This window comes from Rattus norvegicus, chromosome 19 (assembly GCF_021556685.1).
Source record: "Rattus norvegicus strain SHRSP/BbbUtx chromosome 19, alternate assembly SHRSP_T2T, whole genome shotgun sequence".
NCBI lineage: Eukaryota > Metazoa > Chordata > Mammalia > Rodentia > Muridae > Rattus > Rattus norvegicus.
Window position 1 is genome coordinate 36,847,418 of NC_141552.1, and position 26,937 is coordinate 36,874,354.

General features: G+C 41.7%; 2 protein-coding genes across 2 annotated transcripts in view; both read right to left on the reverse strand.

The window, feature by feature from the left end:
- The window catches only part of LOC134483626 (carboxylesterase 1C-like), a 117,562-nt gene extending 96,951 nt beyond the window's left edge, over positions 1-20,611 (reverse strand). Inside the window, 5 exon segments of the mRNA XM_087596693.1 lie at positions 15,211-15,276; positions 15,278-15,365; positions 16,982-17,115; positions 19,496-19,564; positions 20,519-20,611. Of these exon segments, the coding sequence (XP_087452819.1) occupies positions 15,211-15,276; positions 15,278-15,365; positions 16,982-17,115; positions 19,496-19,564; positions 20,519-20,611 (450 nt within the window).
- A 161-nt stretch (positions 20,612-20,772) lies between these two features.
- LOC134483627 (KH homology domain-containing protein 1-like) lies at positions 20,773-26,609 on the reverse strand. The gene is made up of 3 exons (XM_087596638.1): positions 26,433-26,609; positions 22,337-22,445; positions 20,773-22,009 (listed from the first exon to the last, which is right to left on the reverse strand). Exons 1-3 carry the CDS (start codon positions 26,482-26,484, stop codon positions 21,574-21,576), a joined length of 597 nt encoding a protein of 198 aa, XP_087452764.1. The 5' UTR covers positions 26,485-26,609; the 3' UTR covers positions 20,773-21,573.
- Between the last annotated feature and the right edge of the window lie 328 nt (positions 26,610-26,937).

Here is a 26,937-nt window from a genome sequence, read left to right on the forward strand (position 1 = left end):
TTGGGTCTATTATGAAGGGTGTCGTTTCCCTAATTTCTTTCTCGGCTTGTTTCTCTTTTGTATAGAGGAAGGCAACTGATTTATTTGAGTTAATTTTATACCCAGCCACTTTGCTGAAGTTGTTTATCAGCTTTAGTAGTTCTCTGGTGGAACTTTTGGGATCACTTAAATATACTATCATGTCATCTGCAAATAGTGATATTTTGACCTCTTCTTTTCCGATCTGTATCCCCTTGATCTCCTTTTGTTGTCTGATTGCTCTGGCTAGAACTTCAAGAACTATATTGAATAAGTAGGGAGAGAGTGGGCAGCCTTGTCTAGTCCCTGATTTTAGTGGGATTGCTTCAAGTTTCTCTCCATTTAGTTTAATGTTAGCAACTGGTTTGCTGTATATGGCTTTTACTATGTTTAGGTATGGGCCTTGAATTCCTATTCTTTCCAGGACTTTTATCATGAAGGGGTGTTGAATTTTGTCAAATGCTTTCTCAGCATCTAATGAAATGATCATGTGGTTTTGTTCTTTCAGTTTGTTTATATGATGGATCACGTTGATGGTTTTCCGTATATTAAACCATCCCTGCATGCCTGGGATGAAGCCTACTTGATCATGGTGGATGATTGTTTTGATGTGCTCTTGAATTCGGTTTGCCAGAATTTTATTGAGTATTTTTGCGTCGATATTCATAAGGGAAATTGGTCTGAAGTTCTCTTTCTTTGTTGTGTCTTTGTGTGGTTTAGGTATAAGAGTAATTGTGGCTTCGTAGAAGGAATTCGGTAGTGCTCCATCTGTTTCAATTTTGTGGAATAGTTTGGATAATATTGGTATGAGGTCTTCTATGAAGGTTCGAGTGTTATTCCCTTTCCCGGTTTCCAGGCAAACATCCCCCTAATCCCTCCCCCTCCCCTTCTTTATGAGTGTTCCCCTCCCCATCCTCCCCCCATTACTGCCCTCACGTTGCCCTCCTGTAATTTATTCTTGCTTTTATCAGAGAGCAGAACAGAAGCCAGAGTTTCTTGTCTCCTCCTGGCTCCCTGCTCTCTGTCTCTCCCCACCATAGATGACTGTGATAGAAAGAGGGGTCACAGGAAAGATGAAAGATACTCTTATCTCAGCTTAAAAAACAATAACCAAAGAACTAAAGGAAGAACAGGACAACACATTCTAAACAATAAAAAGAAACTTTGTGCATTAGAGTCCATTTGTAAAAACTTCCTGGTGATGATTTTGTTGATAGAGCCAGAAGACACATATTCCATTATTTTTAAAACAGATAGATAACATTGCATGTTTTTATCATGTGCAACATATTTTGATATACACATACATTATAGAATGGCAAAATCGAGCTAATCTACACTGGTTTAAAATTAAATACAGACATAAGTGCTCCTCTCAACCTGAATTCTGTAATATCTATACATGATCACTTTCCTATTATACCACAGATTATTCACTTACTCTCTTTTACTAGTATAAAAGAAGGCTGTGAAACTTCCAAAACTTGGAAATAAATAATCTGGGCATTTAAAACTCAAAATAAAGTATTAAAGTGAAAGCTAAAAAAAAAAGAAAAAGAAAATCAAGTTTCTTTTTTCTTTTTCTTTTTTAAGAAAAGTCAAACTAACAAACTTAGTTGAACTAAGAAAAAGAGAAAATGTACACAAAGGAAAGACTTGGTGTTCTACAAGATTCCAGGGAAGTAAAGTGGAGTCTAAGAGAGTACGACAGACTATTTTATATACAGAATATCAATAACCTAAGAAAAACATACTATGTTGTCCATCCAATATCGTATCCCATGAATGAAGTGAGGGCTTGAGAGTTGGCTTAGTAGAAAGGAGGAATAATGTTCTTCCTCAGGACCTGAGTCGTCAACACACACGAGGCAGCTCCAAAAGATTCCATACAGTATTCTGACATTTGTTGTACATGCACATGTATGTGTGCACAAACACACACACAGACACACACACACTACAAATAGATCAAATCAGTGATAACATTAACCTCCTCTCACTGAACAATCCATGTTCTGATGACGTCCCAGATGAGTCACCCTAATCTGTTAGAGAAAAAAGTAGTATCAGTCCAAATATTCTCCTTAAATTTCTTTTAAAAAATGAAGGAAGTAGGAATAGTTCCAGGGAAGCATTACCTTCAAACTACAATAATAGAAACATTATAAGAAAAATGCATTCTATTTTCTATAAGTATACATGCAGAAGCACTCAAGAACATGCTAGTAAGTGAAGTGTAAGGGCAGATCTAAAGGCTAATCCAGCCTCATGCAGTAATATTTACCACTGAGATATGAAAAGAGAGTCATTACAGACTGGTGTACAGAAACCAGGTGGTCATCTTAATTAAGACCAGCCTGGTCTACGTAGTGAGTTCTGGGCCAGCCTATGTAGTTAGGCCCTGCCTAAAAAGTAAAAACAAAAGTAGACAAAATATCCACATTATACAAAGTGTCCTGCCAGTTTTGTGCAATTCCTATCAAAATTCCAGTATCGAAATTCACAGATATAGAAAAAGTATTTCTAAATTCATATGAAATCACATTTCTGAGAGTAAGTGTCGACACACACACATAAATGTATACATTCATGCACATACTAAAGGCAATCATGAGTGATAAGAAAAATGCTTAATGTCTTATCCAGTACTTCATGATATACTAAAACTCACATAATTAGAATAATAAATTGCAAAAAGAACAATAAAAGGTAGACACAATGACCATTCGAACCCTACATGGAGCCTAAAATGAACCCTCTTGGGTTCACAGGCAATTGTGATTAGAATATGGCACAACTTTTCATTTCATGAGAGAAAATTGTGTTTGATGTATCTTTCACCTAGAATAAGCATAGTGTATATGATGGGGTCCCCATTGTTGCTGTACATTCCAAAAACAAAGAACATGCAATTAGAAAAAGAAAGTCACTTCAATAATCACTGTTCAGAAAACTAGATTGCCACATCCAGTGTTAGACTAGACACTTATTTTGCATGGTTTAAAAAGAAAAAGAAATAGAAAATTGGATTATAAGTCTAATTCACAATGGTAAACTAAGACAACTATAAGAAAACATAGAGAGAAAAAAACCTGTACAACATTGGTTAGAACATGACTCTCTTGGTTTGATCCCCAAAGTTGAGATAACCTAGGCAAAAACTGTAAAATAAAATAGATATCCCATTGCAAAAGTTATTCACAGGAGGGAAAAATAATGAATAATCCTTGTCTGATTGTGTGCGTGCATGAGTATGTGTAGGGGTGTGTGTGTGTGTGTGTGTGTGTGTGTGTGTGTGTGCAAGATGGGACATATTTTCAAATGATACATGCCATAGAGAATTGCTTTGCAAAGTATCTAAAGAATCTGAAGAATTCAACAGCAAGAAAAAAAGCATCAAACAACCTCTTTATTTGGATAAGGATCCAGAGCAGAGTAGGGGATGAGAGGCAACACCTATGATCGTAACACTTGGGGCCTGAAGGCAGGAGGACACCTTGGATTTGTCTAAATAGAAAGACCTTGTCTCACAAGTGAAAAAAATAGTAAGAACCCGAGCATACATTTTTTTAAAAGAGGGATAAAAGTAAAAATGTACAAGAGATCAATAAAAGCTGTTAACATCTATGATCATTGATATAATGCAAATTAGAGCCACACTGAGCTAGCACACTGAGCAGTCAATGTATTTTATGAAAAGGTATTAGCAACAAATAGTGTTGGCAAGGATGAAGAAATAAGGAAACTCACACAATGTGCGTGGTACGAAACACGAGGACAGTGCTTAAAGCATGTTAAAATGGAATCGTCATGTCAGAGATTAATCCCAGTTCTGGCATTCACACCCCAGATTTGAAACCACTGTGCTGGAAATATATATGATCCGTGATTACACCACTCACCAAAGTCAAGTGATGGATTTTACTATGTGTCCACTAATAGATGAGTACACAAAGACAGTGTGTCATAGTGTAGATGGGATCAGGCATGCCTTTAAAAAGGAAGATGCACAGCCATTACGACAAAACATATAAAGATGGAGAATTATGTGCTAAATGGAGTAAGTCAGATCTAGATGGACAAGTATACATATTATTATGCACATGTGATCTACAAGAAAGAGCACAAAACATCAAAGAAGAAAGGGTCAGTGTGTAGATTGTCATGAAATCAGAATCATTCTGTTCATCTTTAACCTTTTTTTATTAGAGTTGCCTATTTGTCTTTTGTATTGGGGTGGGCAGACCATGTTGCATTTGTGGTCATAGAGCAACCATGTGAGTCTCAGGGACTGAACCCAGGTCATCAGGCTTGGCAGCAAGAACCTTTATCTGCTGAACCATCTCACTCACTCCCCGTTTTATTTTTGAGTTACATTCTCCAACATGGTAAACACTGAGGATAAAGAGTATTTAAAAATGTTGAGAGAAAATGGTTTCATGAAATACAAAATTTGATGTGGTAGTGAATTTATAGTAATTGTTTCGCATTGACTCATAAACTGCAATTCTGTATTTATATTATTTCCATCATTAAACATTTTTATTATTGTATTATACACACACACACCTACACATATATAGGGATGGATGGATGTAGCTGTCAATACTACTTCATAGGCTCATTCTCTGTCTCTCTCCTCATTATAGTACTGCATTCATCCATTTTCTTCTCACACATAACTGGAGAAACTGAAGTAGCAGCAGGAAATTCATACAGCTACTTTAAATCATGGGTGCAAATAGAAAATTTAAATCTCCTAGGAGGGCTAGATAGATGGCTCAGTGGTTAAAAGGACTTTTTTCTCTTCTAGAGGATCCAGGTTTGGTTCCCATGACTTTTTCTGGCATCTGGTAGAACCAGCATAAACAAGAGAGAGAGAGAGAGAGAGAGACACTTGGACATGAATATATTATATAAATATGTATCAATTATTAATCACCAGTAATGATTAACATCATTAATTAATACCAGCACTGACATTAGCTATCATTAATTTATATTAATTAATAATGATTAATATTATGGCAATATTAATTTTTTGCCTGCTGATATTAACTATTAATATCAATTATTATCAGTTGCTATTAATTAACATTAATTAATTGCAATGTAACAATAATATATAATATACATGTAAATACATTTTAATAATATAATTATAAATAAAATATAAAATTAAATCTTTAAAAAAATTCTCCCAGAAAGTTAGGGTTGCAATTGAATAATCAAAAGCTGGGCGTGAAGGAGGGCTCCACAAATGGCAACTGTAGAGGTCCTCATCCCTGGGGTGAGCTTATTATCCCAAGATTCACACCCATGCCCAGCACTTGGTCATATAGGAACGTTCTGTGACAGCCCTCTGCCTGAACACAGTGGCACATTAAGATGGACATAAGCTGGCCAAGAACACAGGGAGTGTCTACATTCCTACCCTACAAGGGTCTTCTCCCTCATCAACCTACTTGGTCGTAAACAGCCTTCCTGATGCTGTACCTCTGCCCTCTGTTAATGCTCTAAAACTTGTTCTGACCCCCCTCTAAAACCTCACTCAGTAATTGACCTCTAAACCCGTGCACCAGCCTAACTTCCTATAAGGAACCTGTGACAGATGCTGTTGATGACACTTGTTCCTGTTCACATCCTGGCTCCTGTTCATTTCCACCATCTGTCACTCTATAACCAGGGGCTCTTTGTCTGGTTACTACATACCGTTCTGCTCACCTGCACAGCAGCCCGGCAGAAATAGCCACCATTTGGATCAGGTTTACCCTAACAGTAAGGGGTCACTGGTAGATTAAATTCTCTACTCACTCACTATTCAGGTGCGATCGCCTTGATCTGCTGGTTTCCCAGCCCTCCCCAGCCCCAGGTCTAGTGAATATAGGCTTAGCTTGGTATCAGCCTCTGTGCCTTCCTCTGTCACTGCTTCCTGTACCAACTCATATTTTCTGGGATCAACTCCCTTTACTCCGTTGCATTTCAATGAGGTCCACGGACAATATTGGCACAAATCAAAGAGGACAATATCAAGATGCTTGATGTTGGCAGTTGCACATTTGCAAATGTTTGGGTATAAGCCAGTCACAGAGCAAAGGGGTAAAATAAGTGTCCTTTTGTTCAATCTTAGGGACTCATCTCTATGTCCACGGGAGACAATCACTGATGGGACACCGAATATCACATCCCCAATCAATTCCAGAAGTTGGTCTTTATTTCTGTCTTGGTCATCTGTGTATCTTAAATACTTCTTAATGGCCACTGGAATTGCTTCTTCAGGAAGGTTCTAGAATGAATGATAAAAGTGACAACATGACTAGTACGACTCCTCCGGCTCGTTCATTGACTATAAATCTCTTGAGTCCTGAACAAATCCTGCATAGTGATGTGGGAACATCAGATAAGTGGGAACAGAGAGAACACTTCATTCTTTTCCTGACATTCTGTAGGTTAATAACTTGGGGCGAGTTCTCAGCTTTTCTTTGATTTACAACCAGTTGCCATAGTCCTCAGGGTGCTTACAAGAAGAAAAGAAGACTTCTTCAAGAGCGATGTGGCTGTCATCGGGTCCAATTTCATATCAGAGGGTGGATAGTTCATCATCTATTTAAAAACATGGTTAGCATTTATTTTGAAATAGTCATTATCAGTCATGGACCAAACAGGCAAACTATAGCAAAGCAAATACAGATATTAGTTTGGGCTTTGATGGTAATGGCTACTTAGGAGCTTTAAAACAATTGGGGAAACAGATCTACTTATGCAGAAATCTAGTCATGAAAAGTGATACTCTAAATATGTGTGTTGATCAGACCACGGGGCACCACGACCCTCAAAGCAGAGAGGAAACAAAACCTCACAGATGTGTAAAAGAGAAAGCAAATGCCATCCATTTCATTCTTTGCTATCTACAAAACCCTTCTGCAGTGAGAGCTGTGGAACTCTCAGCCTGTCTCAGTCCTATACAGAGACTTGGCCTAATTCCAGCATAGCTTCTAGCACCTGAAAGCCACATGAAGAATGATACTGGCCTCTCTACAATGACTACTGGAAAAGTTTGCTGTGTTCAGAAATTCATCTTTAGCTAAGACATGGTATAGATAGACAGTCACCAACACCTGCTCCAGACAGACTACAGAATACTTGGAGTTAGCCTCACCTCTCTGCCTATGGCAACCTCACATCCAACCAAAGACCCAAATGCTTGAGAATAAATATTGTCCCTCCTTTCATAACCTCTCTAAAATGTAAATACACAGGGTGGCAATTCTTTTCCATCGTGGTGTCCTTACTTCATCTTGACCTTCTGTCAAGAAGTGTGTTTCTCCTGCAGAAGAGTTTTGAATAAGAAATCTAATGTCTAGCTATTCAGACTCTCCACTCACTCCACAGTTCCTCTCCAAGCTTCTCCAGCCTTGAAATACCTGGGACTTGAGTTCAAGTCATGTTTGAGCTTCTTCCTCTTGCTTCCCTACTACTGAATGAAACCAGCTTTACTCTTGAACCTAATGTCTGGCTTTTGTTATTATCTTTGTAAAGAAAAATCCCTTCTTTCCCTTTAACAGGGCATTCTAACTCATGATGAAGTGTCTTTGAATCTTTCAGTGATATGAAATGAGAACATATGTGGAGATTTATGGCAAATGTGTCCAAGTTCATGGTGGAAGCTGTGCTTCCCAGTCAGACTCCTCTGAACTTCCAGCCCTTTCCCATTTAGAGACGCCCATGTTTGTCTGATTGCCTGGATCTTATTTTTGTAGGCCTTCTCAGCCTGCACATTCTGAACACCTAAGTTTAATGGAGTGACAAGCTGCTCATTGAGATAAGATTCCCAGGACTGGACCACCCAGGCTTAAAGGCTAGTCAGGCAGAAAATGTCTCCCTGGAAGTATGTGTGACAAGAGACAGATGCCCTAGGCACAAGCAGAGGTCCGGGAAGAACATGTTGGAGGAGTAACGGGTAGGGGATGGTCTTTTCAAAGAGATCTCTTTATGCTCACTGTTGGCAGAATCCAGCCAAACTCTTGCTTGTTGATTCCCACGATGTAGGGCACAATGTTGAAGTCATTCTCAGCCAGGATCTCCTCAGGCATCTTTGGCAGCACCACTCCATCAAGCACAGTGGGAACAAACGGATAGCTCTGAAGAAGAGAGCAATGTCGTGCCAGAGATAACCCATCTCCCTCTCTGATTTTCTAAGCGAGAAGACAAAATAGACACTGTGGCTTGGGTAAGGGCTGTGGGACTTAGGGTACTAAGAAGGAGATTAAGGGTGTCTGTGCCCCTAAGGCCTGATTTCGGATGTCTAGTAGTAAGTGGAGGGTAACAAGGAAGAAGAGGGGCTCTTAGCTGAAATTAAGTGTATATTATTGTAGAATATGGAGTTCCATCTGTAATAGATTATACTGTTTAGGGTGATTCTTTCCATTCCTGATAGTAATACTTGTGAGGTTGACACAAATTCTGCATCAGTGACTCCTGAGCCACTGCTGCTTAGAGACTTACTGAGCGAGGCTCCTGGGAAGTTGCTCTCAATATTCTCATCATCCTCCTATTCTATGTGGGTTCCAGTTTTAAAAACATGTAATATAATAAATTTATTACTTATTTATAATAAAACTCCAGATTAATAGGATTTAGCATTTCCCCAACAATGGATAATGTAAGAATAAATTTCCTTGGGCTCAGAGTCACAATCATGAAGGCTATGAATCTTTAAAAGTCTGTGATTTTTAAATGCATTGTCTCATGAATCCACTAATTTACCTAATTTCCAATCTCTTCCTGTTGTTTTTTACACACTAAAGATATCACATGACTACTCTTCAGCATGGTTCCTGGAGAGCCAGTCAATTCTCTTTTTCTTTGGGGTGTAGTGTCATGTTGAGTCATCAACACTGACTTCAAGGTCAAAGGCACCAGAGCTCAGGCCTGGCAGAAGCCCATTTATCACTCCTGTTTTCTCCCCAAGGTGACATATGGGCATCACTATGTTCTAGCGCATCTTAAGCAGAGGAATGTGTTAAAGTATATGAACATTGAGAAGCGGTAGTAAATAGCCCACTGGTGGATACATGTGATTAGCAATGATGAGACAAGAAGTAAAGCTCGACTGCAAATGGGATGCTAGCTCCACAGACTCCCACTTGGCTCCCAACTCTCACTGCCACACCTCCCAATCAATTTAATTCTAATCCATAGAAAACATATGTTATTACAAGTTATTACAGTTATTACATGTTATTACATATTTTTTATTCTGCTACATGCCTTTCCTACTAGAACAGAAGTCTCCAAGAAAGCAGAAGATTATATGCACTTAACTGTCATGTTCCAGCTGGTAAATCAGCTCCAGACACAAAGTGAGTCCTTAGTAAATCATTCTTAGGTGACTGAGAGAGTCTCGTTTTACTCTTTAAGGAAGTTCTGGGATCCACGAAGAATTAAACACAGAGGACAGAACCATAGCTGGTGCTAGCTGGGTATTAAAAAGGCAGAAGGCAGGAGAAGAAGGCAATGGTAGACTTTCTTAGGTCATGGGAGAATGAAAGTCCAGGCTACTCCCTGAACAGCTCATCAACTGTTCCTTTGACAAAACCCTTAGTAGCATATCTGTAACATGATCGTGGAGCATTCTAGTGAAACCTGTCCCTGCAGGCTCCTTTTGGGAATGAGGAATAGGAATGAGAAGGGGAGACCAGGAGAAGGGGAGAAAGGGACGAATAAGCCCAGGGTACAGAGTAGTTGACCAGAGCTCTCTACAGAGTTGGGGGTAAGTTCAATTCCAGTCTACAATCCTTCTGCCTATGCTAACTGACAAGTGAATGAGTGATTTCTCCTCTCTTGGCCTCCACAGTTCACACACAGGGATAACCAGAACCCCACAAACAGAAGTCTTATTCATAGTTATTTGGAGGGAAAGCACTGTTAAAACTCAAGAGGAATCTAATCCAGAAGGCGATAATCCTCACCTGTCTGTAGTCTCCATGCAAATCCAGTGAAAAAAGATTCTGTGAAGATAAAACAGAGGTTGTGTTAGGAACTCTCTGAGTTGGGTTAAGGATGTGACCACCCTTTTGCTTTCTCATTCCTACAGTATTCTCTGCCTATGTGCACTGTGTGTAGGGGGGTGGAGTAGGGTGGGTAAAGTCAGGGTCATTGGAGCTCTGGAAAGTCACCTTCTATGGGTACCTGTCCTTCTCTTCATCTTTCCACCTGAGTGTTCTCCTACAACCTCCCCTGGTGTCTCTGCAGAAACAGTGAAAACAATATGATTGTTTGTGGGGCATATGGGGACTTGAAGGGAGATTGTGAGATGGACTGGGGCAGACTAGAGTGACAGGAGACAACACTTGCCCAACCCTCACTTGCCTCTTCCTTATTCTGATGTCATAAGTCTAGGTAACTACAGGTGCCATGGGGCTCTGCCTCCAAATATGAGTAACAGCTCAAAAATACCTACAAGATAGCATAGAGTTTATACCAAATGCATCAATAACATTTGGAGAAAATTGGTTCCAAAGAGATGCCATATAGATCTTTAGTGTTGCTGTTTTCAGTCTTTCAGGGAACAAAACACCTGCATAGGGAAGTCAGCCAGAAACAATAGCCAACGCAGGGACAGAGACTGGCAAATGCTAAGCATGATCTCAGTACCTGGATAGCTATATCCTGAGCCATCTCGGCTCCTAAATGCCTTAGGTCTTAGTTACTGGAAGGCTCAGTCACAACGCATTCCTGAAGCATAGTCTTGTGTTTGAAAACTCCAATACCTATGCTCGCTGAAATTTTCTAGTGCACACATTTCTGTGTTTTATATTTACCTTGCTCAGTGTGATTATCACATCCCTACATCCTCTGTTTTTCAGACATGTGTCCTGTGGGGTTCCTTATGATAACCAACTACCAAAAGCATCAGTCAGCCCTCAAATGTCACCTCTGAGTAAGACCTCTTGTATAGCTGTAATGATGTGACTCCTCTCTTGCTGCCTGTGCCCTGGACTACTCGCCGCTGACCCTACATATCCTTGGGGGTTGGACATGAGGTGGTGTGGAGTCAAAACAGGTGGAAACGCTGCAGCAAGCTCATTTGAACACTGCTGCAAGCTCCTTTAATAGCCCCCGCCTGCGCCCCATTGTTCCCAAGAAAGCATCTCTTCTGAACAGCAATTTCCAATTGGCTGGCATTGTCTGTGCCAGCAATCCTTGGTTTCTGCAGCAGTCCTCAATTAGGCTCTCCTGCTGGAAGTGCTTTTGTGGCTGCACGGCTCCCAGCATTTATATAGTAGTGGTCCTACCATTCCTGCTACACTCTCTGTATTTCCCATACACTTAACCCATTTGATATATTCTTGTTTTTCTCCTTGAACTATTTTGGTAAACAGAAACTATTCAGTCTATTGTGAATCTCCCACCCTAAAACCATGCTCCCTCAAATTATCTTCATTGGATTTATGGAATTGGCCAATATACAAACTGTTGATGGGCTGGAAAGATACTGACAACTGTGTAAAGTATTGAGTAAAAAGTTACAGATACTGACTGAATGATTCATAGATTGCGGACAAATTAGAAGTGACAAGTTATGATATATCTATCCTAGATCAATGCACTGTCTTCAATGAATTGGTTGGAGGGATGGATATATGGAAGATAAGAAATGGTCAGGCAGGTAATTGTCTTTAAATCTGTAGAAGTAGTCTCTGGAAACATGGAAAGGTAGGTAGTAACTTATAATTTAGGTAGCTTCTACATCAGCCAAGTGATACTTGATAATGAAAAAACACCACTGATGGTTTTTCATTATAAGGGAGAGAAACAATCTCAATAATACAGAAGGCAGGCACTGTTGCCAAAAGGCAAGAGAATGCCCTGAACAAAACAGCAGAATAGATGAGGTGAAGAAGTCTGAGGTAAAGTACAAGGTTGGGGAGCACTGGGACAGGCCAACCAACTTCACCTACCAATTTTAGTGTGGTCTCCAAGAGTTCTTCCTCTGTCTTCTAGCGAAGGCAGTGAACCATGGCAGCTGAAGTTGTGTTTTTACAACCAGATAGGACAGCAATTTTCTTCAACAGATCACAGGCCACAGCAAAGATCAAGAGTAGTATGTATACCTCTGTAAATACAGCCTAGAGTTCTATCCAATCCTCACTTGCTACTGATGGAATATGGTTGGCCCAGATTCTCAATATGAACAAGTAGGTGTGGGTTCTGAGCTCCTCAGAGTGTTGCCTTTGTTGGTAATTGGAATTTGATACAGACTATTTAAATATTTGCATCTTTATAATTTGTAGAAGCAGGTGGGTCTTGCTGAGTTCTAGGCCAGCCTGGTCTATAGAGTGAATTCTAGGGCAGTCAGGGTTACATAGCGAGACCCTGTCTTAAAACAGAAAACTAATTTGTTAAGTGGGCATAACATTGTGCATGTGAATTTGTTAAGAGAAGCTGTGTCCTGTGTGGTAAGGAAAAAGAACTAAGAGTTCTACTTCCGGTGTAGAGCTATTTCCTCCATGCTCTGGTCAAGTGTCTTTTGCCACCTACATATGAATTGTGTCTTTTATAAGAAGAAAAATAACATGTGATGTTTTCAGCTGACACACCAAAACTTTTACTCAGTTGTCAAGTGTCTAAGGAACATGATTCATGCAAAATCACTTCAGAACATGCACTGCTTGACCTAGCTGTGAGCCCAAAACAGGCTAAAACAATTGGAAATGTCAGCTGCGTCCCATAACAAGAGAGATTTATGAGGAGAGAAGACAAAGGGGCATAGAAACTGCCCAGAGTAGAATTTACCTCAGCCAAGGGCCTGCTGTTCTTCTTGACCAGGCCTGCAGTGAGGGCCACGCCACTTTCAGAAATGCCTTGTGAAAGAGATTCTTGGCCAAGGGAGACAACACCTGTCAGAGATAAGTAGAGGAGTCCTTATGCTCTCCGTGACTCACGGGATTCTGTGGGACCAGCATTTGGATCACCTTTATGACCAGTGTGAAGCTTCCCCACTTGGCTCTGCTGGCTCCTGGCCACTGCAGGATTGCCTCGGTGGCTCCACAGGGCAGCCAGCAACAAATTTTACCTGATCCTGTAGCTGAACTTCATTTGGACAGCCCTCTGGAAACACTCACAAACAACTTCCAAAGAGAGTCAGAAGAAGGAAAAACTGATAGGCAAGTCCATTTCAACAGACAGGTGTTCACACACGGAGTACCAAGGCAGAGAAAGCAGATTACCAAGCAAATAGTAACCGCAAACAGGCAGGCATAGCTACCCTTGTAGCTGATAAAGTATATTTTAAACTGATGCTAATTATAAGAGATAGGGAACACTACATATTAATAAAGGAAGAAGAATTCATCTAGAAGGTACCACAATTATAAGCAAACATTTGGAGCCTCTTAATTTCATAAGACAATCACTAAGGGATATAAAAGGCCACCTAGGATAGGATATCAGAGGACTTCAATACACAGCCCTCGTATTTGGAAAGGTCTTCCAAACTAAAAATAAGCAAAGAAATCTCAGAGCTAAAATATACCATGGATCAACTGGACTTAACTGATTTATACAAAATATGTCACCCAATACATAGGGAATACAAAAGCTTCTCAACTGCAAATGGAAACTTCTCCAAAACTATCATATCACAGTCCACAAATAAAAAAGTGCTAAGAAATTGAAATTATTCCTTGTTTCTAATAAGATTGCCATGAAATAAAAGTAGAATCAATAACAGGTATTTAAATAGTCTTATCTTAAGCATATTATAATATCTATATGCATGTAAATATGTTAAAATTAATTAAATTTGTCCTTCAAACCATTCCAATTTATCATCAGGTTGTAAATAATATATGGAGGAAATTAAAGTTATTAGATTGTAAGCATGAAATCAAGGTGTCATATGAAAAACATTGGAACCCAGGAACTAAAAAAGAAAATGAACTGCGATGGCTTTTGTATAAATTAGGAAATTCTTTATAGTATTTAGTTGTCTCATCAAGGGGATAGCATGAAATAGACCTTGGACTCTTATCCTAGAACTAAACTATTTAAGTTATTGAACAGAATAATCTGTGAGAAAGTATCCAGAATAATCATGTATTGAAGTATCCAAATAGTTCTCTATTTGCAAAAGCTAAAGCTAGATTTTAGGTTTCCTGTAGGGTCAGAATGGAAAACAGAAGCTCTAACTCTATATAATTGTTTAAAAGGGAAAATCATGGCAGAATAAAACTAAAATTCAAAAATTGAAAAAGGCTATGCAACATAAGTAAATAAAAGAGTCACAGGAACACACATACATCACAATGGAAAGAAGAGAGAGTGGAAGTCAGGTCTACAGGAGAGAAATGATAGATACATGCAGGGAAGGATAAAAGCTGTGAAAACACTACAGTGATATATGTCCAATTGTCCTCCTTGGATTTATCTGCATCTTTCCTTATCTCTGAGGAAAACAAGACCATTTTCCTCTTAATATTCAGCCACATGTTTGAAAATTATGGTAATATGTTTGCACTCTGATCAGTTCTCAGGGGGCTGGAGGGTCACTGAGGACCCCCAGAAGTTTCCATCGATTCCCACAGTGTCTCCTACTCCTTGTCTCTACCCCAACTTGATTTCCTCATATCACCAGAATGTGTTTGAGACTGCTCCCTCTTGCAGCATCTAGCCATCCTTCCTCACACTCATTTCTCTATTCCCTCCCTGGACCCTCAGTCCCAGACACTGCTGCCCTTTTTATTGGGTTTTCAAAGCCACAAGACCACGTAAGATGACCCAGTGACAGCTCTGAGAGCTCTAGTTCCCTCAATGTGTAGGTCTCGCTTGAAACAGTGATGCCTGATCTACCTTACGCCCTTCCCCTTTACGACCTGCAACTTATTTCAACACTTCTCCCCTCTTCCAAAATGAATTATATGTTAACATAATGAGCAAAGAGAAAGAGAACTCAACTAATTGAGAAGAGAAATAATATATAGCATCTGCTTTTTATGCTGGGGCATAAAAGTGCCTCTTAGAAGTCAAGGAAGTTTTTAATCTTCCATTGGGTACTGCTGAGCAGTAAAAGTATCAACCTGAATCTAGGTATTGAAAGCGAAGTTCCCATGGCTGGGGTGTGTCTCGTCTCCAAGGGATTCTATCAGAAGATATCATACCTAAATAAGGTCTGGTGCCAGGGACACTTACAAGAACAGAGACACTTTCACCTCCTGCTGACTCTCCAAAGATGGTCACAGAGCCTGGATTCCCCCCCAAAGTTGTCAATGTTGTCCTGGACCCAGTGCAGTGCAGCCACCTGGTCTAAGTGACCCCAGTTGCCCCGGCTGTGTTCATCCCCTGTGCTGAAAGAAAGCAGAGTGAAATTAGATATGGCATAGCTGGATTCTCAGAGCTAGCAGTAGTCTGGGGCTCTTAGTGAAGTAAGCTGTGCTCTACATTCCTAATACATGGCTTCACCCGCCTCTCATCTCTCTAGCAATGTGCTCTCTGGGACTCAACACTTTTCTTCCAGGAACTAGTTAGTGCTCCTCTAGAAACAAGACAGTCAAAAATCTCCAACTTCTGAGAGTGTAGTCAGTTCACACTGCAAAGAATAATAAATGAGTGGGAAGAAGTTTTAGTATCAAGTAATGAAAGTTCTTTGAAAATAAAAATAAAACCAGCTTATTAAAGATGTAGGGATGGGGGCAGTGGGTGTGGGTGTGTGGGCGGGGGGGGGGTGGTACTTCAGACTGCAGGACCAAGAAAGGCCTCTTGGGAGCAGTGCTAGCTGGTTAATAGAGACTCGAGTATAATGAGCAGGTAGGCTTATTAATATCATAAGATGTTACTGCTTGTCATAAAAGTAGCAGTTACAAAACATCAGAGCCATGGAAATAAACATCCGAGTGTATCTAACAGCAGACACAGGCTCTGTCTGGCAAGGGATTCCACACATGTGTGGAAACCATCTGAAGAAGCAAGATTTGATTCAACCCATATCTCTTGTAGCATTCTGACTACTCTGTAGAAAATTCATGCTTTAGAAGTAATGGGTTTATAAAAGCTGCTGGTTATAACAACAATAATCCAGTCCTGAACTGTAAGACTTTTATCAGTGTGGAAGCAGGGAGTAGGTGATAAAAGCAGATGAGGTCAGTTTGTTTTGAAGGCAGAGCCAAAAGGACTTGCTCATTGGTTAGATATTGAATAGTGGAGTCCAAAATGTCCTCTAGGCTTCTATATCAAGCAAGCAGGAGGTGGCATAGCCAGTACCAACAGTGAGATGCAGGAAAAGGAGGAAGGTTTTGTTCTTTTTCCTCTACTCAGAACAGCAGAAGCATGGCATAACTCAATCCACCTCCTACAACAATGGGCCCACTCTGCAAAAGGTGGTCTAGAGACAGCTATTATCTATGCCTTGAACCATAGAAGGAACAACTCATAAATCTGCTTAGAACAAGTGCAAAGAAGTAGAGAAGTAATGGATAAGCGAGGTCCGCTAGTGGAAGAGCAGGATGCGTTCTGAAGGAGCCTGGCAGAGGTCTATAGATGCTTGCCATCACTAGAACTGAGTCCTGGCATCTTTGATCTAGCAGCTGTTACATTGGGATGTGCTCATATGAAAGAATGATGGGGTACAAGAGTACTGCCCTTGGTGAGATCATGGCACCAGGGTTAGTTTCCTAGTGAGGCAGGAATAAAAATAGCAAGGCTTCCTCAGTTTCTCCCTCCAGCTTTGTGTCTCCGATGTGATCTCCTCTGCAAACTGAAGATTCCATTTCTGTCCCTCTAGCAGGTTGATCTCAATATAAGGGCCCACACCAGACCCCAAACAGAAGAATAAAAATGAATCTTGGATGATCAGCCTCTGAAATTCTTAACTCAATAAATATTTTCCTTATAAATATCACAAGTATTGATCTGGTATTTTGATATATAATGAGAAAACAAATAGACTAATAAGAGTTCAAACTACCTGAAGAATCCCCAAATACCCAGACGGTATTGAATGACCACTACCACCACATTTTCATGAGTAGACAGGGCTAGTCCATCATAGGTGGATGCCCCACCTAACACTAGTCCACCTCCATGGATCCACACCATCACCTGGAGAAGGAAGCAACAACACAGATTACCAGAAAGCTCCTCAGAAGGACCATAGAAGTTGTACTGTTTGGTTACGTAAATCTAAGCTGACTCAAGTATGGCCTCACTGAAGCAAGACTAGTACTGAGCAAGGCTACAGCAGGCAAACTTTCCTACCCATTGCTGGGGCCTAGAATGTCGTCTTCGCCATTGTTTCTTCCTTTCTTCAAAGACTATGAATCCTGTCTGTACAGGCCTCCTTAAACAAAACATCATCACAGGAACATCTGAGGCCAATGTTGTCATGCTCACCCCAACACTCTACTCTCCTCATGCCTGGGCTTCATGTCAATGGCTCGTCTTCATCTTTCTCAGACTCCGTGTCTGACTGTGCATATGGTGATGCTGAGTACAACAGCAGGATGAAGGAACAAGTGATCCAGTGAGGAAATTCCCGTAGTCCCACCCTGAGCCTCTAGAGTAGACCCAGTAAAAGGCCTTTCCTCTTCCTCCTCTTCTTCCTCTTCCTCCTCTTCTTCCTCCTCCTCCTCTTCCTCCTCCTCCTCTTCCTCCTCTTCTCTCTCCTCTTCCCCCTCCTCTTCCTCCTCTTCTCTCTCGTCCTCCTCCTCTTCCTCCTCTTCTCTCTCGTCCTCCTCCTCTTCCTCCTCTTCTCTCTCCTCCTCCTCCCTCTCTCCATTTCCTCCTCCTCTTCTTTCTTTCTTTCTTTCTTTCTTTCTTTCTTTCTTTCTTTCTTTCTTTCTTTCCTTCTTACCCTCTCTCCTCTCTCTCCTCTCTCTCTCTCTCTCTCTCTCTCTCTCTCTCTCTCTCTCTCTCTCTCTCTCCACCCCCTCATCTCCTCAGATAAGGCTTTGTTTTTTTTAAGACAGAGTAAGCATAACTGGCCCCGTAGTTGCTATGTAGCCCATGCTAACATCAAAATTGCTCAAATGCTTCTGCCTCAGTCTCTTCAGTGCTGAAGTTGCACATGTGAGCCAAAGGCTTCTCTAGAGTGGACTCTTCTTGACTAGTCTTTCTTTCTGATGCAGATGACCCTCTGATCTATCTTGATATCCTCTATTTGTCCAGTAGGCTCAGGTAGTGATCAGAAGAAAGGAGAGGAATCAGTGACAGAGAAAAGGAAAGCTTCAGAGCTGGGGGAACACCCTGCAGCTATTACAGGGCCAGAGGCATGCATCAGGACAGTTGGGGACAACACAGCTCTGTCAGAAGAATGGCAGAGTTGACAGCAGCATTAGAAGCACAGCAGTAACAGAGCCAGCAGGGGTTGTGACATTAGCAACCTCAGCAGGAGCATCAGTAGTAGCAAAATGCAATGGTACCCTAGACGTAGCAGCCTCAAATGTGGCTATAGCAGAGAGAGGCAGATGAAATGTCCCTGAGAATAGTGAGGACAGACACAAGGGTAACTGGAGAAGTCAAGAGGAGAGGGTGGACAGCTAAGGCTTGTGGACAAATAGGACTACAGAAGTCAAAGAAGAGATGCTACAGGTTTTGTCTTCTATAAGAGTTTAAGAGAGCTGCTGGGTATTATGGACCCCAGGCTTCAGCAACCCTTGTTCCTGGATGGGACAGGAACAATAGCTGCTATCAGGAACTGGGGAATCCTGATATACAAGCCTCACATCTGTAATGCTTGATGTGCCGGGGAATCCTAATAACTAACTAAATTGGAAGGTACAATGATAGTCCCTACCCGGAGAGTGGAGTGTAGCCCAGAAGCTACTCTCTGGGGAAGAAGCCTCTGCCTTCTATAACTGTGACATTAGCAACTTCAGCGGAAGCATCAGTAGTAGCAAAATGCAATGGTCGATAACACATGTCATTAGAGGGCTAATAACTCCAGTTCCAGGAGCATTCTCAACATCTGCAACCCAGCAGGATATCTGCTCCTAGCTGTGGGCTACTGCCTCGAATGCTCTCAGAAGCAAGCAGTTCTTTTTACTGACATACAATACCTAGGGCCAAGGATGACCAGCAAATAACCATAGGTGACCAGTTTGCCTTCTATTTGTGTGAGAAAATCAGGGAAGAATTAGATTTTATCTGTGAGGCCATCTTCCCTAAACACCAGCTTCACACATGAGGAAATAAAGTCACAGGAGGTTAAGCTACTATGTTGTACTGTTTTGGAGACTCAGGGAATGAAGGCTACATCACAAACAACATTCTCAGATTTTAGTGAACATTGAAGACAAGTACCACTGCCTGAGGCTCCTGTGGAAAATCAAGGGAAAATGTCTTGTATGATGGACGGAAGCTCTGGGCCTCTGTATTGGTTCATTGCTGTGGTGCCCATGCCTCTAGATTTTTTAAGCCCTTCTGTTTGTATAGAGGAGCCACATGGTGAAACTCAGAAGGCTAGAACAGTTCCATAACTTACCGGCAGTCTATCATGTTTTGTCAAGTCAGCAGGCATGTAAATATTTAGGTAGAGACAGTCTTCAGAAAACTTCAAAAAAGAGGAATGTTCTCTTTTCTGTTAGAAGGTCATTGACTTTTTGCCCTGCCACTGGGTCTTGGGAGCACCTGTGAGAGGAGAGAGAACACCCATGGTTCTATTCTACCAGATGCAAACTGGAAATGTTACCTGGCATCAACTGTGTGCTGGGAGATGTAATTCTTTAACTTGCTATCATCCCATGGGGACACTGGAATGGAGGCCATGGGAACTGCATCCTGAAGCTACAGTCTCCTTGTTCTACAGCAAGTGGAGAACTTATTATGTCTCCCTCTCCAGAGTCTTCTATCTTCTCTGGCTAAGAAGAACGTAGGCGCTTATATTGGTTTGCCCTTGGAGATGACACTACTTGTACTGCCTAGACAGGACGCCATGTTCTGCTGAGCTTTGTCCAATGAGCTAAATATATCGCTGACTGAGATTCTCTCCCAGATGAACATGGTCTAGTTCTGGGGTGACCGACATCAGCCACAGAAATGCTCTCAACCAGCAGACCTGTCTATTAAGCAACATTTCATCAGTAACTCAAGAGAACTGCTTTCCAATTCAGCTTCACCCACTGATAAACTGGGTGACCTTATTTCCTGACCTAGATCCCAATCTGCCAGGTCTCAATAAGGAGATAGCTATGTCCAAGATCTTTGCAACCAACCCTCGCCTGCTAGGATTCTCTTATCAATTATTGAAGTAACCATTGTTGCTCTCATAAAAGATTCCAAAGGCCATTCGAGATTAGAGTGGGTAATGTCACTGATGTCTTCCAGTGAGGAAGACTGATTTGCATTGTATGCGCACACATATAGGTTAAGTTCTTCAGTGAGCTCCACCTTCGTCTGCATTTCATAGATGAGAAGACAAGGCACAGGTGGTCAGAGACCTGATTAAATATCTCACCACCTTGAGATATGCTCATGTTGTGCAGTTCTGATATTCTCAGTACCTTACAAGAAATATTCCCAGATCCCAGGAGCCAAGCATTATTGTCTTGTAGAAGGAGCTGCAAAGATCCTCAGATGTCAGAATGACACAGAAATGCATGTCACGTACATAAATGAATCAATAGAAATGGTTCTACATTTCATTCTGAGAACTTTTCTTACATCATCGAGGGAAAGGGTGTAATACTCTTAAAAGCAATAACTCAAATGTCAAAAGAGGAAACCATTAAGTTCATGAGGATTTCAACACAAAATCAAGATTGACATTACATTTATTATTGCCATGATCATTATGTATTATTTGTTTCCCCAAAGGCAGAATAAAAATATTTCAGTAAGTCTAATGTTTGGGCATGGTTTGTTAATGGAGAAGCTCTAGGGAAATTTTAAGAATAAGTTCATTGTTTAGGTTCAATAATTCTATTACGTGGGACTTATCCTAATGTATTCATGAATACGAGGAGTAGTTCCAACAGTTCATCCTGATCATATGTTAAAGACTCGGTTCGTATAATGCAGTGTGATGCTGGAATTAAGGCGATTAAAAGCAACAATCTGAGAGTCAGTGGCAGAGGGTGACTGAAGCTGCCCAGCATACTCGTCAGTGAGAGAGGCATTCATCAGAGCGATAGAGGCCTGTGACAGACAAGAGACTGGAAATATGTCGATGGCAGTGACAGCTGTTTCTGAGTAGTAACCTGTGTGGAGTCACATTCCTCAGCTTCAGATCTTGTATTTCCTAACTTTTCTGTAGTAAGCACTCATTAAATAAATAACAAAAACATATAAAGTAGTGGGAGTTCAAGTAGTACACTACGGAGAAAGGGTTCTAGGAGGCTAGGCAGTTTTAAGTGTCCACAATGTTCTTTTTTTTTTAGAGATTAACACATGCAAGGCATTGTTTTATTGCACCTTTGCCATTACAGAAAAGCCTTATGCTTGGGAGATGTCCCTCAGATACTTGCACCCGAGTCTTCCCTCAGGATAGTGCACCATGCCAGGTCCCTTTAGTTTCTCTTAAAGGCTGGTCAAAACTGTCACATCCTTGTTTCCCAGGGTAGATCAGTCCCAGGTGGTAACTAAATCCTTGATATCAAGAAACAGGCCCCAGTCAAGTGCCTGCACTGTGAGGGAGGCATCCAAGTGAGCTCTGGTCAGAGGCTGCTTCCGGACAAGATCCAACATCTCTTGGCCTCGGGCCCTGTGGTAAGCTTCCTGGTTACACAGGTTCCAAATCATATCCACCAACCAATGCTTTGCTCTGAATGGTCCCACCACTGTGACTCGAGTCTGGCCTGAAGCTGTGAACCATCCCTCCAGTTGAATGAAGGTGCTGCTGTGTTCCTCAATGCATCTGAGGTATTTGTCACCATGGCCAAATATGTGCTGCTCCTGGTCCTCATCTATGAAGAACATGAATGGAGACTCAAAGTTTTCAGGGATCATCCACCAGCTATTCTTATTGGCAGCATCCATTTCCATCTCAGACATTCCCCGACTTCAACACAAGGCAAGTCCAGGCAACTGACTGCAGAATGATATCCACAATGTTCTTTTATTTCTAGGAGTTGAAAGACTTTTGTTAGGGGTGAAAAAACACATTCTGCAGGCACTCAGAGAAAAAGACCCTCTGAAAAGCAGAGCAGGGACTTGGGGAGGCTGAAGTCTTCCATAATGTTACTGATTTTAGAACAAAGTAGAAGCCAGGTAGAGGACAGTGTTGAGCCGTTCCTATGTCACTGTGAGGCAGGTTTCCTCCAAAAGAGGTACAGGTCCACTCTTGTGACTTACATAGGAGGGCTCTGCAGGCTGTGGTGGAACAAACCTCCGAGATCCGAGAGGGGGGTTGGCAAAGGGGAATCCTTCTAAGCTGAAGTACTTCCCGAGGACTTTACCTTGCAGGGTGTCCACTACAGGTGGTGAGGATGGGTGTCCTGATGGTCAAGAGAAAAAGAGAGCACATTAGGGAGAAAAACTCCGATCAGGATTTCTAATAGGTTTCCCTTTGTCTGAGGGATGTCTTGGTTAACTGCCACAGTCCCATAAGTCTCATTATGTTCTCAATATAAGATAATGTTGAAGAAAACAGTCCTTGTTTTGGAGGGCTGATGGAGTGGACAAATTGGAATTGCACAAGAAATGAATTAAGCAAAGAGGGGTGGCTGCTAGCAATGTTTGTGACCCTGAGTAGAGTATAATCTTCAAAAGTCTCTGGAAACATGTACCCATTAAGGACTTGGTACTGTCCCATCAAATGTGCACATATATTTAATTCAAACACTCAAGGCACAGAGGCAGAGGCAGACATATGTCTGTGAGTTCCAGGCTAGCCTAGTCTACCCAGAGAGTTCCAGGACAGCCATAGCTATACAATTAGATCTTGTCTATAAAAAAAATAGCAGATCCCAGGGCTGAACCTCATGGTAGACAAGAGGATGTACAAGATATCTCTCTTCTCTCAGGAGTCTGATCTTATAGGACAGGACCATAGAGATACTTGGCCTAATGCTGAGTTGAAATACGTGTCCTAGAATGAACACTTCTGATTTTTTTTTTGTCTCAAAAGAACTGCTGCTTGTAGCAGATGCAGAAGTGAGCGGGGGAAGGTGCAGAGCATGCAGAACAGCAGCAGCACACAGAGTAGAACAGATGGTCTGTTGGGATGGCTGAGTTGCGCACCACCAAGCAGAGCCTGTAGCTGTTAACGGCTATTCAGGAGCGAGAAGGTGCCTGTGTAGGAGGTCTTTGGTCTTGCTCAGTGGACAAACACAAAGTCTGAACAACTGCAGAGTAAAGGAACTTTTTAAGTTCTAGGATATTCCCCCATTGGCTTTGAGTTGGGTGATCCAGAGTAGAGCCTTTTATGGATTCCACTATTTCTATATATACTTCTATATATTCTATGTACTTCCATATACCTCATTCTTACACAGGAGACAATCATTTTTCATTGCTCTGCTCCTTTGATCTGTCCTACTTCTGTGTATTATGGGATCTGAGGAAATCAGCCTGATCTTCCTTCAAGAGACAGGGGCACTTGTGCACACCTCCTCATGATCACCCATGGCTGCACTCACATGGTCAACTACCTCAATGCCTCAGAGCACCCTTATTGGTGATTCCTTTTCTATCACTCTTACAACTGCTCCCATATTCATAAGGAAAGCATACTTCCTTCTGCAAGTGTGACATAATAGAAAATGACTCCCGGCTTCCATCTAACGGAAGAATAACCCACTTTATTGAACACTCTGTACTGAAAACAGTGAACAAAACAGGATATGGGATGCAAGGTATCTACAAGTTAATTATTGAAAAAAAAGGTGTTTCCTGCTGTTATTTCCTGCTAATTAGTATAAAATATTAAGTTAATTTTTGGAAGAAAGTTATATATCCTCAGATTATGCTTTGCTGACTTTTATTTTACTTATGATTATTATTATTAGGGTTATCAGGACAAAGCCCCATGATAAGGCTAAAATATATTTATATAAAGAAGAACAGCCATTAACACTGGGGAAATCTTTATGAAAAGTAGGTTGCAAGCTGTAACCATGCTTCGTGTGACTAAGGCAAACCCGATGCTTCGTTAGTTATTATCAAGCCATTGAGAGAGACGCTTTCTGGAAAACTTATATATTAGGAAGTCTGTGGATGGTGACAATGTGAGTTGCTTTGTGCTAGACACTGTCTACTTTTTATAACTAGGAGGAAAATGCCATAAATTAATGTGAAGATATGAATGAGAAAGGAAGAACTGATCCCTCCCCGATGTCGAGGTCACAGGCAAGAAAGAAGACTCGGTGTCAGGATTTAAACCTGGCTCAGTTTGAAGGGCCTCGAAACCCCATATGAACAACAGTGCCAGCCAACCAGAGCTTCCAGGGACTAAGCCACTACCCAAAGACTATACATGGACTGACCCTGGGCTCCAACCTCATAGGTAGCAATGAATAGCCTAGCAAGGGCACCAGTGGAAGGGGAAACCCTTGATCCTGTCAAGACTGAACCCCCAGTGAACAGGATTATTGGGGGGAGGGCAGTAATGGGGGAGGATGAGGAGAGGAACACCCATATAGAAGGGGAGGAGGAGGGGTTGGGGGATGTTGGCCTGGAAACTGGGAAAGGGAATAACAATTGAAATGTAAATAAGATACAACAAATTTAATAAAGATGGGGGAAATGAATAGCAATTTTCACCTTTAAAAAACCTGGCTCAGTGAGAGGCAGATCCTACTGAGAAACTGGTGAGAGGTACTAGGATGATGCTGTAAGGCTGGTAAAGATGATAAGAGGCGATTGAAGTTCAGTGTATATGGCAGGGATGCGCGCTACCACTCTGCCAGTGCTACCGTGAAGTGATAGGAGGTCTGCAAGCAAGAACGCAGGGACAGCCACAGCTAAGGGTAAGAATGTCTACCATAGGGCATCAGGATAAAGGCACAGCCTTGCAGAAGGACTGGGATAAAGGTATAGGTTGCAGAAAATGCCAAGTGTTTTGAAGAAGCGAAGGGAGCAACGTCTGAGCAGATTTAGACATAGCCTCCATCAGATCAATACCCACCTCCCACTGAAATAGAGTGGGTAGAAACCAGACTTCTCAGAATAAGAAGTGTTTGGCTCAGGTGGGAGTTATGAACAAGGCCAGGTATAGTAGTCGCCACTTACACTGTGTGTAATGTGCACACATCAACATTGTGAGCAACCAGCCGTGTGCTAGAGGTTCTTTTCAGTTCCTTTAAGTATTTCTCCAAGATTTACCAGGTAATCACAAACAATCCCACTTATCACAAGAACATGAGCTTGTAAACAGCTCTCTCTCTCTGTATCTGTTTGTCTGTCTGTCTGTCTGTCTGTCTGCCTGTCTCTCTCTCTCTCTCTCTCTCTCTGCCTCTCTCTCTGCCTCTCTCTCTCTCTCTCTCTCCCTCTCTCTCTCTCTCTCTCTCACACACACACACACACACACACACACACACACACACACACACACACACACACACCCCACAATGGAAATAGAATGACCAGCAGAAAAAAAAAAAAAAAAGAAGCCGACCAAACAAAAACCTCCATTCTAAATCCTTCTCTGCTTTGCTCTCAGCTCCTAGCTGAGACGATAAAATCGAAGCAGGTTCTAAGCTGTCAGTGTTCTTGTAGACAAACACCAGCTCTGGATCCAGGAGTCATAGATAGGATAAGGGGGTGTTTGCAGTGTGTACAGCCCTATGGATCTCAACTCCTCACAGATAAACACTGAGGTCCAATATGTAATCTTGTATTAACCATGAATTTAATTTGCTCATCTGATGTGTTGGCCTATGTTACTTTTCTGACTCTGTGGGAACTGTGGATCCTGGAATACATCACATCCAGAAGCACTCTCATTTATCTACCCCCTTCCCTCACCTCTTCTCACCTAAGCCCACCCTAAATACTATAGAAAGAGCCACCTAAGGCATCCTCACAGTGACCCAATGGGAAGGGTACTGTCACCACTTCTGTAGAGAGAGGAAGACACAAGATCACCACGCTGAGTACTTTGCCTGAAGACAAGTGGTTTGGAAGTATTTGGCTGTGATTCTGAACTTTCTACCAAGCTTCCCTCCATGATCAGGCAAAATGTAAAGTAGCAGTAAAGGAGCAGTTAAGTTAGTAAGGGGCTTTCCTAATCCCCTGTGTGACTAGCTCATTGCCCTTCTGTACCTGTCATGTGATCTTAAGTCCCAGCGTTTGTCTTTCTCTGACGCAGCATGTCCACTCACTCCAATAGCTGGTCTGGGATATTTGTTTAAACAGTAAAAACTGCTATGGATCAAAGCTCACAACAGCTTTAAACGTTTGTCACTTTTGCCCAACTCTACCCACTATTAGCTTTTGAAATGTGACCCCCACCACCGGAACATTTGTATTCCATAAAAACTTACCCCCTGCTGTGAATGCTGCAAGAAACACCAGGATCAGAGCATAGAGGCACATGATAGAAGGCTACAGGCTTGGGAGACAGCGAGATCTCCAGCCTATGACAAGGGGACCACAGGGATCCTGGATCCTGCTGCACTCCTGGAGATTACCAGCAAATTCCTCTCAATCGATTGTATGCTACCAGAAAAGAACAATTCTATTCCAAAGAGCTCCATGGGATTTCTCAGGAGTTCACTAAGCCATCCCCACCCAGAGTTTACTCTGCTTTATCTAAATTGTTTGGACTCTACATTTAGATTGCAGGAGTCCACAAATTGGCCCAACAACTTCTTATGTAAGCATCTCTCAGCATGACATTCACACCTTAGTGCTCTCTTATTTTCCAAACCCAGGCACCAGCTCTGCAGACACCTTCAAGCAAGGTGAGTCTTAGGTCTTGGGTCCTTACATTAAGCCCCTCATAGTCAGTTGATCACCAGAGAGGTTAGGGCACACCCCCCAGCTTCT